The sequence below is a fragment of the Calliopsis andreniformis genome, chromosome 9 (assembly GCF_051401765.1).
Source record: "Calliopsis andreniformis isolate RMS-2024a chromosome 9, iyCalAndr_principal, whole genome shotgun sequence".
NCBI classification, from domain to species: domain Eukaryota; kingdom Metazoa; phylum Arthropoda; class Insecta; order Hymenoptera; family Andrenidae; genus Calliopsis; species Calliopsis andreniformis.
This window is the reverse complement of record NC_135070.1, coordinates 20432371-20453426: the sequence shown is the minus strand read 5'-3', so window position 1 is coordinate 20453426 and position 21056 is coordinate 20432371. Positions and strand designations below refer to the sequence as shown.

The following is a 21056-nucleotide window of genomic DNA, read 5'->3' as shown; positions in this document are numbered from 1 at the left end:
GTTAAGAACGACGACAGACAGCAAATTGCGCGACACTGACGACGTTAAAAGTTTTGAACCGAATGCTCCAGCAATGTCTCCTGTCTAAGAACGATCTGAGTATCTGATCCAATCGCGACTGCTGGTATTAAAAGGCTGACCAATAGTGACTACGCTGGAGGGTCGACCCGACCCGTCAATTGGAACCACTCAGTGCTGATGAGCAAAATGTGACTCGGTTCTACCTCGTCCAATCGTCCCGTATTTGGTTGTGCACTGAATTCGAATTTCGATTAATACCTGACCTATTCTGTTTCTCTATTCAAAAAATTGCAAAGCGTCGTTAAGATTTTTCTCTCGCTTTTTCTCAGAAAATCGATTTTTTCACGATTTGGAAGATCGTAGACGTTCTGACTGATATCGGAGAGAACGGTGAAGACGTTTACGTCGCCTTGAACAGTCGCGTTGTAAACCCTGTCTGTTTGCCGTATGGATTAATTATTATGAAGACGTTATCTCTGATACTGTGCGTTTTCGTTTGCGATATTTTTCCGTGTGAATGCAACAGAAAAGAGCCGATTGTTTTCGTCGAATCTCCTTTATCGAGTGTGACCGCAGCCTGGACGAACGACGGTCGTGAAAAGATGTGTGCTGATGCGTTTCCGGGTGACGTTATTGAAGCCACGTGCCCAGTCAGTCTAGCGAAGGACGTGGAACAACTATCTATCTCTGGTATAACTTCTTCAGAGCGCGCTGAGATCTATTTGAATAGAAATTCTAGCCTGTTTGAGATAGAATTACACGATGGAATCTACTATACTATTTTTCCCCTTGTTGAATACAAATTTTAGTGTCCTTTATTAGCAATCCTCGAGGACTTTCAGCTTGTTGCTCACAATATCTTTAAGTGATGTTCCAAGAATTCAACGAGTTCATATACCGTGCAGTAGCAGAACCTGAAACAACAAATATCATGTAGGGAATTTTCCGTGAATTTTAACTTCATGTAATTAAGTGCATTCTGAGATAAAACGATTACTAATCGCGCAATGCAGTTTTCTAAATCTATTAACTGATGTGTAAAGAGTACACTATACGTATCATAACACGCAGGCGGTTCTTATTGTTAATCGGACAAAACGCTTTTCATCCTTGAATGCATATAAAAAAAAAGAGTCATCAAACATTGAGTTTGCATATATGAGATTGCCGTTTTATCTTTTCTTGGAAATAACTATTTGCAATCGGCAATTTCGCATACACCAACTGGATAAAGATGAGGTCGAAATGATAGTACACTTAATAAAACATAAATGCTTATTTAATAATAAAATTCTTTCTATACAAAATCAATTTCCCCGCAAACCGCTCATTGATATATCACTCACGACGTTCAACTGCTCTTCTTCCTAGTTCTCTTCGGCGTCATTCTCTTCCGATCGCATTCTGTCGTACTCTGCGTCTTAGTGCGCACGTCCGTTCGGCAAAACCGACTAGTGCAACGGGGTTACACAGTCTGAAGTTTCGTTGATTGAAGTTAATCCGCGAGGTCATTGTTATACGCGCTACTCGTTTTCACACAAATTAAACTGTCTGTGTCTTATACAGGAAAGATTGCAGAGGCGGAGAAGCGTCGTCGTTCTTACCAAGATCGCCGGATTCCCGAGGAAGGAACTTTGTAAGAACATTCAGCGGCATTTCGAGCAGCTCCAAGGAGTGCAACGACCATCGGGGTCACTGGATTGTTTAGGGACCTTGCCTCTTACCACCGCAAAGAGTATCTTGATTCTACGAAAGGACAAGGTTATTCGCTTAGGGAACCGCTATTCGATTCGTACGAGCGATACTTTCATATGATCGGCTTGCTAGTCGATAAACTTGAGTTCAAAGTCATCGATTCAGTCACTGTCCGTCGGGACGGCAATGACCGTGTCAACTTACATGGTCGTTGACTCGGTCGACTGTCCAACCGAATTTTCAATCGTGTCGATTTCCGCTTAACTATCAAATTGCTTAACAGATCCAAGTAGGAGTATTCTTCTTCTATCAGAGCATAGACGCTTCCTACCTCTGACGCAACGCATTTAAAGAATCGGCTTAATTAATTGCGGGTAATTCATCATCTCCATGTGGTGGGTACGTAAGGAGAATTCTGAATCAGTCGAGCAGTTGCCTGAAGCTGATTTTTGTATCTTACAAGCGGAAAGTTCCGCAACATTTAATTAGGCTCAACTCGAGCGATACAGGGGTAAAAGAATTCATGAAAATGATTGTCATGGTCCTCTGGGAGCAGTGCGTCATTGTATAACAGCAAGAGTTAACTCGCGTGGACGAAGAAACAGCAGCAGATGCAGCTACCACATCTCTATTCCCGCAAATTATACTAAGACGACAAGGTCATTCGTATATGCTGCCTAGTAATGGATGAAAGCACGACCGAACCACGTGTAAGATCTGCGCCGCTGGTTTCTGATTGAAATCATAAACCGGTCGTTACATTCGCGTTACAGCATCGCGGTTCAGCGAGAGCAGTTTGAAATGAATCTCTTGGAGATACCATTAATGGGAAACCAATAAATCATAAATGCAAGCCGGCGAATTGCATCGAAATGATTTGAAGAACCTGTTTCGTCACTCGTTTAGTTTCCACACTATACAAACACCATCTTCCAGACATAGAGCATTCATCGATAAATCACTAGCGTTTCTAGCAGTTTGTTAGTAGAAAATTATGTTCTGTCGTTCAGGAAATGCAGAGTCAGTCAATCTAGATTTCTATGCTCGATTTCTTGCAACGCCTGCTGACATTCTTGTTCCTGGATTCCGCTCCATACTTGGTATCGATGATTCAACCCGGGCACAGCGTGTAGCACCGTTTTGGACCCCAAAACTCCAGTATTCTGATTGGGAGTACCATAAAATATCCTCGAAACTCTGGAATGCACGAGAGCCATGGCGCAGAGAGGGCAGGGCTCCCTCAGCAGGAAGGTCCAGTAGCCTGTGCACAAGTAAGGCCCACACTTCTCTGTCTCTGTTGCTTCAAACTTGTCTGATTTCTCTGTAGATACTGTTTTCAAGCCGTTGTTTCTTCGTCCTTTTCGAACAATAGTTGTCTTAAGTGTCTCTTTCTTGGGGAGAGTAATATTGGACAATGATTCTGGGTAAAAAAGAGGAGCATTTTCGATATATCTTCTCTTCAACCTTCTTTCCCTCGTTACACAGTTTTCCTCTTCTCTTGTGTCAGTAATGCTTGATGTTTCTGCTTCTGTAACATTGTTTCTTCGTTTGTGCAACTCCCAAGCTCCTCCACCTTGTAATTTGGCAACGAGATCTATGGCTAACATAGCTGCGTGCCACATGGGATGCTCATCGATTTTCGAGGCAGCGATGGCGAGAATCCTTCCATCCTCTGGATCAGCAATCAGCGCGCTACCATTGCAATTTGCATCGCCAATAGCTCCTAGTCTGGCCGCCTCTATCGCAACATTCATATACCTCTCTATCAGTGTCAGTTGGTGAGGTGTGAAAATCGATCCATCGATCAGACATTCGATACTGGGGTCTGGGTGGAAATTCATCGGCCAAACCTTCGAGGCTCGCTCTGCTTGAGCTTTTGTTCTCGCTGCTCTTGCTGGTACTTTTACCACCTGAAAATCATCTTCTAACAAAGCTAGGTCAAATCCCCTTTCTTTCAATACTGTCTTCAATTTATCCTCGGTTAGAGTGTCTTCTTCTGATGGTTCGACTGACGATCGCAAAAGCTCTGGGATCCTCAGCGGCGCCAATAGCAGCTTGCTCGTCGAGCAACGCTTTAAGTGGTGGAATCCAGGAAAAACGGACGATATACTCTGAATCGCAGTCGAAATGTCTTTTTTCTGCTTGAGTAGGCCTACATAGACGTCCTCGAGTGGTGGGTCGTTCTTAAATTCCGAGCTTAAGATTGGTCTCGCTATCCAGCTCCTAGGTGCGTTTTCCATTTCGTTGTCCTTGGCGCGTTTCGGCGAGATGATCGCCATTTTCCCTGAAAAGACGGTGCTTTCATTTTACGTCGAAACATCTCTATCCTTTCAAAGCTTTAGCTTTGGCAACGATGCGACACGTTTCGCGAATCGTTTAGGCTCGACTCGTCAACATCACACTTGAACTTGCATTTGAAAGTATTCGAATGGGCGCAACAGGTTTTCCAACTACGTTCAGTGCCGTTGCATCGATAGTTGTTGCAATGTACTAGTAGTGTGCCTTGTGTGCAGCGTCATAAGGGTGGCTCGTAATTGCAAAGCTAAAGGAAGTTCCACGAGGAGTAGGTACGTTTCGCGGGAGAACCGTTGGCTCACGGCGATGCACTTGGAGCTTCTTGCAGAAGGAGAAGCGATTTTAAATTGCTGTCAAGTTGGGCCACGGTCAGATCGATTGTCGGAGTTAGGCGTAATTGTACGACGACGATCCGCGGGACAGAAGGAACAGCGTCTTCGTTGCCGTGCCACTGATGCCATAATCACTTTTCAATTAAAATTGAAAACGTTCGCGACTGCCATTCAGCCTACGGATGCAGCAGGCGATGACACGTTTACGAAATCCTACTCTCCTTGAACCTTATGGACTTGTACATTTGCTGGCACGGATCACCGTACATTTGGAGCCTTTGAGTGACCCACAAAATGCAAGAAACACACGGGTACCCCAAATTGCATTAGATCACAGAGCAAAAACGGCAGTAGAATATACAAGTTTCACGAAACGTGGGGAGAAAATGTTTCTTAGCTTTGTATTATCATATCTTTTATCAGCAAAGAGATATCGAGCAAAGTAGGTCTGCTGGAGACATTGCAATACAACTGGATTAAGTAAGAATTTAAAAGTTATGCTATTTTCCCGTAATATTCATAGAGACGTTGAAATTATGGAATTAACGTGGATAAGACTAAAAAAAATTTGAAATACGTCGAATTGTGAACTCTGACTATTTTACTTTTTCGAAATGGAAGAGAAATCTTAACGAAAATATTAACGAAAGGCAAGTATATTATGGCGAAGTAATTTTTGAGGAAATAAATCAGCGAATAAGACAGACAAGATTGTCAAATATTTATAAATTACGATACGCTGGTTGGAATGCTAGATTTCAGTCATTTGTAGACTAAAGAACTTCAAATATACCGCCACAATCGTGGCTTGTCTGGTTTAAATTCCAAAGTGCTAGAATCACGCGTCACGAGTATTGACGTTTGAAACAGCAATCAAATTTCGCGCCGCGCTGCGTCGATCAAGATGGTGGTGGCACACTCGCGCGAAGCGTGTTCCTTATATAACAGAAAAGGAACAACAAACGGAGCTCGGGTGACGCAGCACGCATAAACGTAAACTTATCGGGCGAATGTACTGAAGCTACAAGAGCACCGACAGAACCGATGCCAATCGACGAACGAGCGTAGATTCCGCGGGAAACCAAAAATTCCCTCGATCGGGGCGGTCCATGTTTTCAATAGGCTCTGTTCACGCGCCAATATGTCTACCCTGGCCTTGAAACGAGATGTGACACGCGTGTCTCGCATCTTGTCAAACAAAACAAGCGCACTCGAGCGAGAAGTGCGATCGATGACACGATCGGGGCTACTCGACGTTGAAAGAGGGGCACACGTGTTCGTCGTGTCCGTCAATGACCCCGTCATTGATCGAAATTCTTACCTGCTGCTGCAAGAGCACACAAGTCTTCCTACGCAAGCTTTACTTCGCGTTATTTCTTCCTGACGACAAACAGCGGCGAAAACACAGCACCTTGATAGCCACACCTTGACAAGATCCACAATATTTCGCAGCCAATCGACGACACGCACACGAATACCACGGAAACGCACGTGAAGATACCCGCGGAGATGGACGTTTACAGGAGGTCGACTTATACCTTTCGCGATTACGAGTTATCGGCGCTGCGAGCGCACCCTCTGTCGACCATTGACGCAACCTCGCGACTGGAGGAAGGGAAATGCGACCGCGAACGCGCTGCGCTTCTTTTCGTTTCCTTTTTTCCTTCGTTAAGATTTTTTCATCCTGTTTACAAGTTACCGCAATAACGAACCGATCCCTCGACCAGCCATGAGAATTGACCGTTCTTTTATGTCATGTGACGAATTGTATCCACGCTGGGTGGATATAAGTGCAAGCACACTGATCAGACTTCTTGTTTACATTTTGCAAGATTAGGTGAGATAATCTGAGGTTGGATATTCATATCTGTTTCTTGGTAATAACGTGGAAAATAAGGATGAATCATGCCTTATAATGTTTTTCAAGTGATATGTAATATTTTGTCAGGGGAGATCGAGGGATACTTGTATGATATGTCAATACTCGATTTTATTATTTAATTTAGTTGGGAATAGGTTGGGAGGGGGGAGGTGTTGCAGCGTGCTGTATTTATGTTATACATTCTGCTAATTTGACCATTGTTTTGTAAAAATTGTGCATTAACCTTTGAAATTGAGTGCTAAAGTAAATATTTGTCTGTTACAGTGCCTGAATAGATGTCGATAATCGAATATGCCGACTCCCTGAAACTTGGCGCGAAAATCGGGATAGCGTCGTCGTAGTGTTTGATTCTCGGTAGTCGACGTTTGCGCATTGCGTAGATCCACGAAGACTAGTTTAACCAAGAGACTAATGAATTCAGCCGAAACGCCCTCGAAGTCTTGTAAGTACCCATTTCAAATAATCTCGTTCGTAAATAATTTCCCCTTTATATTGAGATTGATGTCTTTACGTTCTTATAAAGACTTCTATACGTCGGTTAAGCTTTATTATGATTACTTAATAAAACGAAGACGCTTCGTTGATGTCTTTGATCATGCATGCAACGTCACGGTGCAGAGGCATGCGCTGCAGCGAGGTCATTATTGCATATATTATGATAAATCGCGATAGCGGCCCGTGGGAATGAAAGTCATTTGCCTTGGAAAGAGAAAATGAAAGAAAATTGGGAAACCAAATGATCGAAAATTTGAGCGTGAGTCGATTACGTAACAATAGTAACTTATAAACTGAGCGATTCATGCGTTGAAACACTGTCAATTTGTTGAAATTAATCGAAATGATTTATGATCGATCATTCTGTCAGGGAAGGGGATCGTTTTACGTAAAATTCGCGTACGTCTCGAAGTACTTCAAATACGTTATCGCTGCGTCGTATAAATATTCCATTTGTCTCTGAAATAAGAAAAGAACATTTTTTTCGTTTATCTCAACCAGTTAAAAATGAGTTTACCGTATTTTATTTTTATTAAACTCACCAGAGATTGAACAAAATCGGACCTCGATTTTTTAATCACACGAATCGCTAAGCAAACATCGCATTCCCTCTCCACAGCCATTTTCTCCAGAAGAAAGCTTAAAGCTAGGTAAAGTCCACAGCCAGTTACACCGTCGCTAATTGGAAGTAGAAAGATTTCAGCGTGTTTCGCAATAACTGACCAATTTATACAAAGATATTTCTGGAAATTCGATTGACTTTACTGGCATACAACAACGGTCGGCCCGTCTCCTTTTGAAATCCTCTCCGTGGCCTGCCACAGTGTCACCAACGCTTTCGTCTCTGGTGGATCCTCATTTCTGCCAGCCTTCCATTCCGTGCAACATAGAATTGTTACTTCTTGTTCTGTCACAGGCTTCTGAAAGAAAACACAAATTGTAACATCTCGTATTACAAGAATTTCGACCAATTTACCTCTGTATTATCGACAAGTGTCAGCTTTTGCAAAGTGTAGTACTCGAATTCGGTAAATTCTTTTGTTTTGAGTGTCATGTACGGTACTGGCTTAAATTCCTCGCTGGGTACAATAGGACAGCACGTCTGCAAAGAATTATTCAGAATGTAGTCTCAAGAGTATTAACAATTGTTTAAAAATTATTTTAGAGAGATCCAAATGTTTAATAAAGTACTAACCGTGTCATTCGCATCGGGTGGCTGGAGCAGAATGATTAATTCAACTTTGTACTCGGCCACCATTCTCCAGAAATCACTGAAAGTCGTAGGCAACGGCAATTGCGTCGCTAGATGCTGATTTTGCAATCTCACGCCGTCTACGAAAACAGCGGATATGTAATCGCTATCCTCATCTGTCGGTGGATATCTTTTTAAGTACACTCTGTTGACTTTTTCTGCAAAGGAGTCATTACGTTAATGTTTCTAAACGTTAAACAATAAAAAAACGTATAGGGAGAATAATCATAATATTCTGAACTTGAAACTAATTCCGGGAATCTATTTTTAGCAAGGTTGGACTCTGACAATGGCACTGGATAGATCGGTGGTCGTAGGGCTTCGTCTTGCCATGTTGTTTTCTCCAGACTAAAATTTGTTTATGGTAATTGACAATTGTGTCGATCATTCGCAGGAAAATCAGAGTTTTACCTCTGCATCTGTATTGGCAATTGCTTTTTAAGTTCCTTAAGCTTTGACTCTAGAGCCTCGGTGCAGGGTATTGATGTTGAAATAGACAACAGGCACTCTACAAGGGCCAAGTGAGCTAAAAGATACTGTTGCTTGGTATCCACCATGTTAGCCCTTTGACCTCTGATCGCTGCGGTATCGGCAAATACGTTTATTACCTGAAAATGTCGTTAAAATATATTTCACCATCAAAGGGGTATTCAGAAATATTTTTGACAAATATTTGACCCCTTCTGCGGCGGCTCGTTGCAGGCACATGTCGCATAAAATGATAGTTCCGGTTCTCCCGACGCCAGCGCTACAGTGAACAACCACTGGTCCATTTCCGGGTGATGTTGCCAACAACTTCTTTAAATACGTTACCACAGAATGCACGGTTAGTGGTACGCCGTGATCTGGCCATGCAGTGTAATGCAGATGCTCGATCTAATTGTTAAACATCATCAGAGTAACAACCTTCCTAATTCGATGAGTTACTTCGCATTCAAGCCTTGTCATTATTACCTTACGTGTCTGGTTTCCGCACGTCACGTGCAAAATACGAAAAACATAATTCGCAAATACTGTGTGTTTGGCATTGAAAACCAGCACGTCACCGTATTTCTTCTTCTTTCCAATGTCAGGCCAATACTGTTCGCATTTTATCTACCAAAAAATAAGTATTGATTCAGTTTTTTACCGTGACACGTAATCTATGGTTTGGAGCTGTATCTGACCTTTTTATTTTCGATTACGTTTGTAAGCATGCAAATGACTTGGGTTTCTTCCTGCCAGATCATTCTCCAAAAGTCTATGACGGTATTCGCCTTTGGTCCTTGCGTGGCTATGTAATATTTATCTCTCTTGTACCCCTTTAACATGAAATTCAGGTATATTATTGGTAAACGGACAGTTTGTAAAATTATAGTCTTACAACCTTGATGTAATTAGCGTTGATGTAATCCGAGTGGGGATCATCAGGAAGTTTCTTCAATATAACACGATTTTCATCATCTATGAAATGATCAACTGATTACTTGCCAGTTCAAGAAGTGGCTTAAAGCAGTGGAAGTGAAAATATACTAACACGCTATGAGATTTGCGTATCGATTTTTCAACTTGTTTTGTGGCAGCGTTCCACATTCCCATGCTTTCGTTTGGCCTCTCGGAAGAGTCTGTCAAACAATTTAAATAACAGATAAATCCACTATTGATTTCGAATTGATTAGCATACTAAAACACGTACATCGAACTGTCTATCCAAGACTCCAGACTCGATCGCTCGTTTTACGTAATCCTCGAAATCGTTCACTTTTACTAAAAAAGTTTCTTCTTTTTTCCGCTTATCTTCATTCGCAAGTACACCATCGCTGCCATAAGGTGTGCTCACTGGCGATAAGGTTTTCTTTAAATTAGGACTGGCGGCTAATGTTTGCTTACTGTTTAGCGAAACCGATTCTTCTTGGACATCCTCGGTTGTGTGTGCCAAAGCCATTTCCTTGTGAAAAACAGTCTCTTTAAGAGATCTCCTTTTTTTCCTAAAAGAGCAGCGAGTTAGGAAAAAGTAAACAAGTCCCAAATGAATTTCGCTTGATTTCTACCTTTGATAAAGGTAAAAAGCCACAGCTGCAACGATGACTAATATTACAAGAGGAATTATCCACACCTCGTGTTGCGTCGGTACCTCACGAATACGAATCGATGTTTTCGCGACCACAATCTGATCGCTTATCGATCTTTTGTCACTTTGCACAATTACCATTACTACATAGGACTGTTCAGGCTTTAGTGGGCAATTCTTGGCACCGTTGTAGAGTTTGTTGTCGCCTATGGTAAACGTCTGTCCGGCATATTTGTTTGTCTGTCGTAAAGGAAAAAAATTCGATAAGAAAAAATAGTATCTGATTACTTGAATTTGTAGAAGATACTTACCGAGAACGTGGCAACGCGCCATGCGTACTCATAATTCTCGATTTTTGCATTTTGTCGGAGGAGAGAGTTCAAATTCACTGTGTGATTACAAGGTTGTGGTCCCTTTACCACTACACTTGTCAAACTGTTTTTTGTGCTGTTCAGAACAGTCGGAATGCGCAATGAAATCGTCGAGTTTGCTTCGGAAATTTCTGTCACTAGTTCTTTCTCGAATGCCATAGCCAAAGGTGTTCGTACGATCTCGTTTGTGTTCTCGCCATATAAGTTTGTGTTTGTCACACCACAGATGGAAATATTGTAAACGGATGACGGCAATAAATACAGTTGATCATTGTATTGGACTTGGTATTCTTTTACTTGATGTTCGTGGACTCTATTTTGTTGCTCGCTGCTGTCATATAAATTCGAGGATATCAGCTGTGCGTTTATGAAAAATTTCTCAAGATGTCCACGTGTTCGCCATGGATGAAACCAATTCAAGTCGACAACTCCTTTCTCAAGAACTTTCACGGTAAAGTTTTTAGGTGCTTCTGGTTTAGCGTAGTCCTGAATAATAATTGGCACAGAGAATGATGTGCCAGGTTTCGAAACGTTCATGTTCACGGCCGAGACCTGGAATTTACTAATCATTGAATTTCATAATGTACTTTCTTCAAATTCCAACTATGTTCATTTACCGTTACTTGTCCATGTAGTCGGATAGATTCCTTAAGGGTCGCGCAGATGTAGCCATCCCACAAGTTGCAATATTCAGTTGGCAATACGTTCAATAAAACTTTGCAGACAGGATCACAATTGCTAACTATGTAATGCTGTATTTCACCATTGATAGGTGGTTTTGGTTCTTGCCATCTTAAGTATATATTCCAATTTTGAAGATTAATTTCAAAAATTTCCAGATTCCTTACTGGAGGTGGTGCTGACACAAATATATTTTCATTACATTCACTGGGAGCATAAAAACTAATGTTATTTACCTTTCGGCGGTGTCGTGAACACAATTTGCTGGTAAAGCATCTCATTTGGCTCTTTATTGTAGCCTCTGATAGCATAAATTCGTGCCTCATATGTTTCTACTCCAAAAAGAGCATTATTCAAATCGATAGAATAGAGTGCAGTCTGTTTTGTAGTAGTGTTACCCATGACCAATTTGCTAACACCCGTAATGACGATTTTTGAAACAATAGGTCCTGATATTGTGGAACAATTCTCTGGTGGGTCCCACATTAAGGTATAATTGTGAATTCTCACGTTACTGTACACTGAAGTTGGAGTTTCTGAAACAATATCAACACCAAAGGATTCGTTGTTCCTACAGTAAAACTATTACATTTCATATTATTCATTTACCGGTTTGATTGGTGGAAAATTTAATTCTACTTTCGGGTCCACGATAAGAAGTGTACGCTGAAACTCTTACGATATAAATAGCATATGGTGCCAAGTTTGGTAGATTAATACTGGTATGCGAAGTAGAAAATAATGTAACACTCTGTGGAGATGGTATCTTAAGGTTGGAGCACCCGCGGTATTCTTGAACCTTGAAATTGTAATTAAATTAATAAATGCCACGCAGCAAAATTAAAGGATTACTACTTTTGGATTGAGAAATTGTCGATCTTTGAGCGGCTGTAACTTTGCGAAAAAAAACTGCACAGAAGTGAGCCTAAGTGAGTCTAAGTGAGTAGATTAATTTTTAGGGTCTCATTGGAAAGGGGAGACTTCAGACTTGAAATGTACTGTAAAACCAGCTTGAAAAAAAATTTATCAAGTCCCAGAAAGTACTCTGAATCTAGCAAATATTAGGAGGAAATCCAACTTCTCTTTTTCGGCCTGTAGCCGAGTGATAGATGATCTTCGGAAAAACTCCATTGAGGAAAAAGAAAGTTGAGGTTTTCCCCTTTAAAATGTGCATGTGGTCATTGTTGTGCGATTTTTCTGATAAAGTTACAAGAGCTCAAAGTTCGTCACTTTTTCGGTTCAAAATTAGTGATACTTTAATTTTGCTGCATAGGTACTAATTTTGTGCTACCAATATTTGTTTACCTCCAGTATAACTTCATATTTTCTTATGTTTCCGTTCAAGAATTTAGGAGGATCCCATTTCAAACTTGTTTCTTTCTCCGAGTTCAGAATTTGTTGTAAATTTTTCACTTGAGTGGGTACTGTTGAAAGTTGTAGACATTAATCATGTATCTAATTATTAATTATTAGTAATCAAAATATTTAAAATTAAATTGCAGCTCTGTAGGTACCTCCTTCAAGAGTTTGAACCTCCTGCGAAAATAGAATTGTCTCATCTTTGCTGACAGTAATTTTATATCTAGTATATGGAGTTAAATATATAAACTTATATGGCAGATCAATTAGAGATCCATTGCTAACTTGCACGTTTGTTTTGCAGTTTTCCAAAGTAAAGTCGTACCACTTGTATGGACAAGAATCGACAGTATTCTAGATATCAATAATTTTATTATTATTAATTGGTAAATATGAATTGCAGACGTCTATTACTTACTATTTGTCGACTCTTTTCCAACGTCAAGCTTATGTTGCTTATGTGTACTTCAAAATGAGTGATCGCTGAAAAATTTCAAAATTTATTTTGTAGCGTTGTACTAATAATTGTCAAAAAATTTATTTAGTATGATATAGCTTACGTGTACAATATGTCGTAAATTTCTTCCAATGTCCAAATAAGATTGGAAATCCATTTTTCTCGTGAAAGCGTAGAATGCAATGAACGTAATAGACAGTCCCAGGTAGTAAACTATCCATGTATCCAATCATTGTCGTAGTATTTTTGAATATATTGTTCCAAACGTAATCTCCGCTAGGACGAGTTATGTTGCTCTACCAAAGACACATGATTCTTTGGTAAAATTCAATGAGCCAAAGATTTATCGTATTGAATGTTTTTCATAATTACCGCTAGAAAAAATGTGTAACTAGAAGCAATTAACTTATACTCCTCTTTTACTGGAAGCATTACGCGAACAGCTGTTTCATTGACGAAATCGATATCAGGTGATGGTATGTCACGTATACCTAATGAATATTACAATTTTCATATTGTTAAATCGAAGCGTGGTAACTTTAAATATTATGACGCTAATCGAATTATTTTCTGATATTCAAATTTGAAAATTTGATATGAATCATCTATCTGTTTACGACTATTTTTACGTGTAAACGCATTAATTCATTACCTATTTTGCAAAGCGGGGGTATATTGTATTTTATAGAATTGTCACAGCCAGACATACATTCTCCCGTTCTAAAGTTACAACTATTAGCATCGCATGAACCGCACATTTCCTTACAGTCGTGTCCATATTGACCACTCTTGCAACCTATAAATTAACTCTGTGAATAAAAATGATTTTTGCCGCGTCTCCATGTCATCTATGTCTCTGCACGATTTTTACGTGATTGGCAATCCTTCCCAACAAAGCCAAGTGGGCATGTGCAGCCTGCTGTTTTACAAATCACAGTTCCTCTGCAATCATCATTGTTTTCCAAATGAGCTCTACAACTTATAGAACAGTTGGATCCCACATACCCTTCAGGACAATCTAGATCATCTACAATAAGACTAACAAAGTTCTTATATTTGTTTTAAAAAAATATGTTCAAGGAAAATATGTATAACATGAAAGTAATATTACCAAACTCTAAATTTGTTGTAGCATCACGTGCAGAATTTACAATGATACTTTCATTGTAAAAAAGCTTCTGACATGTAACATTCGGCCAGTAGTAATTATTATCATAATCTAACATAGCTTCCATATTAGCGTACCGTATTGTGCCTAAATAAAATATTATCATGATTATCAATTAATTTGTAAATGTACAGAAACACACCTTTTGGTGGACATTCACGAATGCTTCCAATCGCCCATAATGGGTCGGGGCTTTCTCGATTAAGTTTGGAGATGAATTTTATATTTATAGACCCTCTGGTGTAGTTATGAAATTCATTGATCTGGATGTGTTGCCACATGGGTAATCCATGAGCGGTAGCCACCGTGGACCCTCTTATTGTTTTATATGCAAATTCTTCTCCACGATTTACCACCACTATTTCTATATTACATTCTGTGCACAAGCCAATTGTCATTTGTATACAGTATCTGGGCGAATGAGTGGATATTTCTAATGGAGGACTCTCTAGTATAGCTTCCGGCGTGGTTGTGTAGAGAAAATCGTCTGAAATCATCTTAATTTATGATACCTTTTCTTTTCTGATTATATCAAAATTCACGATATTTAATTACTGTCGAAACAATTCAAGTCCTAATTGATCTCTACTCGAACAACTTACATTTGTGAATTCGAAACAGCATCGATTTGATACTGATTAAATATAGATGTTTGAAATTCAACTGTGGTTCATCGTCTACGTATGTTAAAAGCAACTTGTTAGTATCGTATACGGATATAGTTTTAGTGATCACATCCCATTTGACGACAAAAGTCCTCCATTCAGTTGGGGACAGAGGCTCGTGCTTTATCATTACAAATAATCGACCATTAAAGTATTATAATTACGTTTGAAATTACTGGATTTATCATAATTTTATAATAAATTACAAAATAGAAAGCTCTTTCTTCTTCACAGCTAGGTTCGGTAGGTGGGATTGGCGGAATTGTCGCTCCGTTTGCGCATTTTCGTATCACAGATTTAGTGTTGGACCATCCACCGATGATGATCCAGTAGCAAAAGTCTTCTGTGTAATATTTACTTTTACAAAACAACATATGAGCGTCTGTAGAACCTCGAATGGAGATTGCAAAAGTTCCAGGCAGGTCTATATATGAGTCATAACTAGTCTTGGTTTCTGGAAAGTCTATAAGTTCAGATTAATGGCAGATTTCCATTAATGACTAATATTGTTGTTAAGCATATAAATTCAACCTTCCCATCGACGATCCAATACTGGACCCATGGGCGTTGACATCGAATTCGTTAACTTCCAATCGAATATAGTCCACTGGTGCTTGCATTTATCATTAGAACTCAGATTACAATCAATTTGTCCATTTTCATACATATTCAAATACTGAAAATCTAAAATTCAAGTAGACCCTAGATGTTTGTTTATAGAAGAGACAGACTGATCTTGTTCTATATGTATGTATGGTACATACTACAAGCTCTTTCATCTTTAAAAATTTATTAGTTAAATCTTACCTGTTTTGTGTTCATTATATTCTCTGTACACCCAGTTTAAATTATTGTTCCAAATTAAACTACTCCCGTCGTCTTCTGATAGACACATTAATTTTCTGTTCCAGTTATACTCCTTCCCTCTTAACACAGTCAGTTCTCCAGAAGCAGCAGATACTTCTAGTAAAAAAAATACCAATGGTAATCCACGCATTATTAATCAACTTCAAGTATTAAACTTCAGATTGAGAAAGATAAAAAGTGGGCTAATTGTAAAAGGTTGAACCATGACACGAGTTCGATGCAACTGAAACTTAAAATGGGAGATTCTGTATCAGGCAAAGGAACTCGGCTTCCTACTGGTGAATATGTGATAAGGACTGGGCGTATCTGGCAGTCCCGAATGACGTATTAAAAAATTTAATCTTTTACAAAAAACAATTTAGTGGGGGTGGGCAGTAAAAGTTTATGACATATAAAAGTTTTTATTCAATAGTCAGTATAAAATATACACAAGATCCTATGAAATTATCCTCTTTAAAAATGTTTTCTTAGTAAGGTACACACTGTGAGCTCGTAACTCTATCAGTCGCCGTGAGTTTAACTTATAAACTAGGTGTTACAAATTTATTTGGCTTCGTTATAAAATTCCATCGTACAAATAACGACTTCTACTAAAAAAAAAGATACATCATGACTATAAATCGCCTTCTCTCTTCATTTAATATTCTATAATAGTCCATGCACATGGTAAAACAGTAGACTAGGATTTCAGTTTTATTCAATTCGAAATTACGTTTAACCTCAGCGACTACCGCCCAACTTTCGCCGAGATTTATTTTCACGGTGTGAATCGCGAGGACAAAGGTCAAGGTGAAAGTCGTGGTATCCAAGAGTGTACTCTTCTGTGCCTGCCCAAATTGCATCTCGGTGCTAGAAGCGCCAAAAGTGCTAAAGCAGCGCCCAATAAAGAAACTCCGCATAGAGCACCAGCAGTGATATCGTGCAACGGCGTTCCAGGTTTAGGGGACTTGGCAGCGAGAAGCAATAGTCCTGCACAACTCAGTGCCGAGAGTCCCGCGAGTCCAAGTCCAGTCCAGGTCCTCCTCAGTGATCTGCAAGCTCCTGCCAGGGTACAACACGCACCACAGCCCGCTGCACTGTCGTAGTAGTACCTGTAGATAATCATTTACCTGTCTATTGACACCCGAAACAACAGATACTTAATAGCCTTTCGAGAAATCAGAACTAGTTATGTTTACCTTCGTCCTTGCGTCCACGACAAATACAGCGCGAGACCGCAAGTCAGTATACCCACTAGAACCAATAGCAAAGGTGCGTTTCTTCTGTCGGTCTTCTCTATACCACTTGTCACGGTTGTGTTTGCGTCACTGTTTGGTGGTGACAGCGGTGGAACCTGTACGAGGAGAGATACAGTTAAATCGCATCATGCATTTTGCGTCGTTGCATCACCGGACCACAGGGAACATTATCTCGAAAGCCTGACTCACTTACCACCGCGGTTCTAGCGATGAACGCACTTTCCACGCTTTGGTAGCCGTTCCTCTTCTGTCCTGCGGGTATCACCTGATACCTCGGCGAACCGGACACCATCGGCATAGATTCCGGTCCATTTTCCATATACGCGTAACGAGGTGGTAGGTCACCATGACCCATCGACACAAGGTCGACTGGAGCAGTACCAACATAACGGAGTCTGCCACAGTTACTAGCCTGGCAGACATCGGGCTGTCGAGACGGGTTCTCCAGCAGTGGTAGACATCTCCGAGCCGATGATTCTTTGTTGGGGGTGGAAGTTTGGGGTCCGGAAGAATACGTCCGATTCTGAGGGGTTCCGTGTGGCGTCGAACGGCTGGGACTGAAGGTTCGACCTGAAATTTTCATACATATTCATGTAATCTCTGAATCAACCATGAGCAGGTGTTTTGAATCACCCTGTACTCGACTGTGCTCGACTCGAGTTCAATTTTGGAGGTCAGAAGCACTTGAAACGTAGTTTCGTGAAAGGACTATTCGCCGCAAGAGATACGTACCGGTTGGGGAACCACCTGGAGTGAGTGCTCTTCTTTGCGGTGTACCGGTTTGATTGAATGACTGTTGTCTCTTTGGAGATAGGGTCCTTTCCTCGGACCTGGACCGAGGCTTCCTGGGAGTGGTCAATATTTCGTGCAGTTTTTGCGTGGCCAAATTGTTCCGCGGGGATACTGAAAGTTCTTGCGCGTTTCTTTCTGGCAGAACAGGAGGGTCTTCTTCTTGTAGGGGCACTCTGGCATAACGACCTAGTAACACGCTACTCTTTAGCCACCACATTCAAATAAAAATACAGTAGACCCTCAAAGAGCCATTAACTACGCCAAATGAACTTGGAATCCTTATTGCTAATTAATCTGGACTCACCCTGTGGCGTGCTGATGTGCCTCCGTACAGGGGAGACATGCTTCGCGCTGCTCCACGTGGCCTCCTCATCCTGGAAATCCTGATCACCCGGTATAACAGCGTATCTGCCGGCGTTGTTTCGGCAGCTTTGCATCTGCAACTCCCGACCATCGTCTTGGTTGGCCGCCGGTGCGGAACGTTGTTGCACCTGCTGCTGCGGTATGAAATCGTACCTCGAGGAACCTCTCCTCTGCAGCTGACCCCTTTGCTCGTCCTGTATGTACTCGTACCTTGAACTCTGATTATATGTCGGCCGATGCTCTTCCACCGGAAGGCTTCCATACCTCTGGTGCGAGGAGACTCTACTTTCCTCGAGGTAGCAGTATCGTTCCCTGCTTTCGCGCTGCTCGAGTCCACTAATTTCGTTGTGTCCTTGAAACGCAGGGTTGCTTTGACCGCCGTTGCACTGCAGCTGCAGGGGTGGTGGCGGTGGTGGAAGGTCCTCGCCTTGGAACTGAGGAGGCGGTGGTAAATCACCGGAGTGATCCTCTGGAATGTATTCGGATTGCCGACAGAACGAGGGGTTGGTGTAGCAGTGTACTGGCACTGGCTCGGAAGCCTGAGCCATGTTTTTATCGTTTCGTATCGCCTCGCGAGCGACTCGTCCAAGTTTGATTGATGCGTTTAGAACAAGTCGTTTTTGCCCGATGTAGGTCTCACTAGGCACGAGACACTGTACGCTGATAGTCTGCGCGCGGCACTGGACGTAAATGGATGATTCTCTATTAAGACGCGCACGACTTTCGTCACGCACATTTAAAGTTCGTTCCAACGTTCATCGCTCGTGCACGAGCAAGAACCGTAGTAGAAAATAAGACGCGTTTAGAAGATTTTCAAGGTTGATTTACGTAGATCACGATGCTGCTAATGTATGTAGGGGACGTCCAAGTCTCCAGAGAGAAAGTCACTGTCTGAACGTGCGGCGAGGTGATCTCTCGCTCGGGATCCTTGTATTTCTTGCACATTTTCTTTGATGTTTATTTGCTTTGGTGTCCATTCAAGTTCCAGCGTGATTCTGTCGAGATATTTTAACACAAACTGCAGAGGCTCGTACGTCTTCTTCGCACGAAGAGAATTAATTACACTGTTGCAAATTTTTCTCGAAAGAAAAATTGGCAAATAGTAGAAACTCACTTCTCTTTTAGGTACAGCACTCGTAGATTTCAAATTTCCTTCGAAAAGTTTACGAATTTGTTGGGGCAAAGTCCTGTGTCGGAATTGCGTCCGTTCCGCTCGCTACGGTTGCCTCCAACAAACTGCCATGCGTGCTCCCTTAAGAGCAGATGCACGAAGGGCGTTTCTTCATGCGTTTCCAGCGGATACGCGTTTGTATGCGTACCATACTACCTGAGGGGTTGTTAGAGGGGTCGCATAATACGGGCCTAGCGTCCCATCACGGGGTGGGGTGGGACCGACTCACGTATAGCAATTTCTTTCTAACGTTTCCTATGTTACTACTACCCTCGACGAAACGACAAAGAATTCATATGACTGCCTTTACCTTAACGCGACATTTAAATTTTAAATCCCTTTCAATGTTAATTATCATTCGCAATTAGAAGATTTATTTGTTCTGTTATTCACTCTCTAGTCATTATATGTCATGTTTGTAATCGTGATTCGAAAAAATAGTTCGAAATTTAATTAGAAATTTCAAAGATGAAGTTTAGAATTTAAAAATTTGAAATTCAAAAATTTGAAATTTGAAGTTCGAAATTTGAAATTTGAAATTTGAAATTTGAAATTTGAAATTTGAAATTTAAAAATTTGAAATTTGAAATTTGAAAATTTGAAATTTAAACATTTGAAGTTTGAAATTTAAAAATTTGTTTCTGATTTCCATTAGATAATTACCAAAAACTATTGGCAAATTTCTAGTTTTCTTTAAATACGGAGGTACAAGTAGTGCAGAGAGTCGCGTAACAAAAGTGGATACATATTGTAAATTTGTTCAGTATCTATACTGTCAATATGTATTTTTCCTATAACAAAATGTTTGTCACAAAATCGTGCATACGAAACACGGAACTTCATCACGTGTGTACTGCAAAAGAACTCCAGTTGAGGGTACTATAGACAATTTTCTGGGCAGCTGCTGCGACCGTTGGGACGCGTGCCCCAATCGTAACAGCTGCTCCAACACGGATGCATTTCGATCACACACACACATGCTCTTTATCTTTCACTCTTCGTACACCAAATACGCCCGTTCATACATGGCGACAAATGCCAAGTTAACGGCCGAAAAAGTCATATCGCAAAAGAGAATAGACCTCGGCATATTAAATGTCCGCACACGTATTGAGCAACCAACAGTTCAGAGGGTAGAAATTGTTGGAAAACGTTGGAGACTTGAACACTGGTTCGAGGTACCATAAAGGATTGATCGTGTCGCTGATGGAAAGGATCGATTTCCGTAAGAAGTGACTGGGTTCATGCCCGAGTGAACAGAGCCATTTTTCTCTATGATTCGAGAGACTTGGGCGCGAAACTACCTAAAGGAATTTGCTATAGTGAAGATAGGGATCAACATGCGTTAAGTATCTAGGGCAGAAAGGATTTTAATGGACAAATAAACTTTCTTTGCAGTTTCTTCGTTAACATATTTCTTGCTTCAGTTAGATGAATGGCAGGGGTTATAAGTGCCGTAAATTAATTGATGCATTTTTTAGTGGTATTTACGGTTATTCGATTTGTTCTAATGATACTCTTCTCACTCATAGTAAGCCATAGCATTAACTTATTGGTCATGGGATGCTAATCAATCCTTAGGAAAGTCCAGTAGAGTTTATGCTTGAACGATTTATCAACGATAATAGACTCGTACTCCGGAAGATCGAGAAAGTGAGCTTTTCTCTTTTCTTGTACAAGGTACGGGTTTGCACCTATATATCACCTTTTTATTCTTAACTTTTTTTTAAATTCTGTTTGCTTCTAAACACTTACCAAATGTTCGAACTATTTGCTTGAAAACGCAAAGTGACTGCTTTTGAGGATGGTTCCAGAGATCGAATTGGAAAACACGAGCAAGCACGTGCGTAGTCATTCACGTTACACGTGCCAAAACGCGTGTCGTTTCATTTCTCTTTTGTT

The 21056-nt window shown here is 40.8% G+C and overlaps 3 protein-coding genes across 3 annotated transcripts; all 3 read right to left on the bottom strand.

Annotated features, from left to right (window-relative positions):
- Positions 1-1960: 1960 nt before the first annotated feature.
- On the bottom strand, positions 1961-5803 carry LOC143183665 (putative inactive tRNA-specific adenosine deaminase-like protein 3). Its single transcript, XM_076385326.1, has 2 exons — positions 5665-5803; positions 1961-4000 (listed from the first exon to the last, which is right to left on the bottom strand). Exon 2 carries the CDS (start codon positions 3993-3995, stop codon positions 2742-2744), a length of 1254 nt encoding a protein of 417 aa, XP_076241441.1. The 5' UTR covers positions 3996-4000; positions 5665-5803; the 3' UTR covers positions 1961-2741.
- A 1218-nt stretch (positions 5804-7021) lies between these two features.
- On the bottom strand, positions 7022-15801 carry LOC143183491 (receptor-type tyrosine-protein phosphatase F). The gene is made up of 32 exons (XM_076385035.1): positions 15531-15801; positions 15451-15486; positions 15255-15407; positions 14930-15186; positions 14661-14844; positions 14201-14545; positions 14007-14145; positions 13762-13928; positions 13543-13686; positions 13263-13381; positions 12994-13186; positions 12852-12916; positions 12589-12787; positions 12380-12498; positions 11684-11873; positions 11311-11610; positions 11011-11252; positions 10334-10945; positions 10003-10262; positions 9648-9939; positions 9489-9576; positions 9339-9415; positions 9139-9273; positions 8927-9067; positions 8651-8848; positions 8384-8580; positions 8214-8320; positions 7916-8130; positions 7697-7822; positions 7486-7640; positions 7263-7398; positions 7022-7179 (listed from the first exon to the last, which is right to left on the bottom strand). The coding sequence occupies exons 1-32, from the start codon at positions 15718-15720 to the stop codon at positions 7105-7107; spliced, it is 5856 nt and encodes a 1951-aa protein (XP_076241150.1). The 5' UTR covers positions 15721-15801; the 3' UTR covers positions 7022-7104.
- Positions 15802-16241: 440 nt separating this feature from the next.
- LOC143183364 (uncharacterized) lies at positions 16242-18590 on the bottom strand. The gene is made up of 5 exons (XM_076384890.1): positions 17925-18590; positions 17561-17806; positions 17022-17398; positions 16769-16923; positions 16242-16681 (listed from the first exon to the last, which is right to left on the bottom strand). Exons 1-5 carry the CDS (start codon positions 18529-18531, stop codon positions 16375-16377), a joined length of 1692 nt encoding a protein of 563 aa, XP_076241005.1. The 5' UTR covers positions 18532-18590; the 3' UTR covers positions 16242-16374.
- Between the last annotated feature and the right edge of the window lie 2466 nt (positions 18591-21056).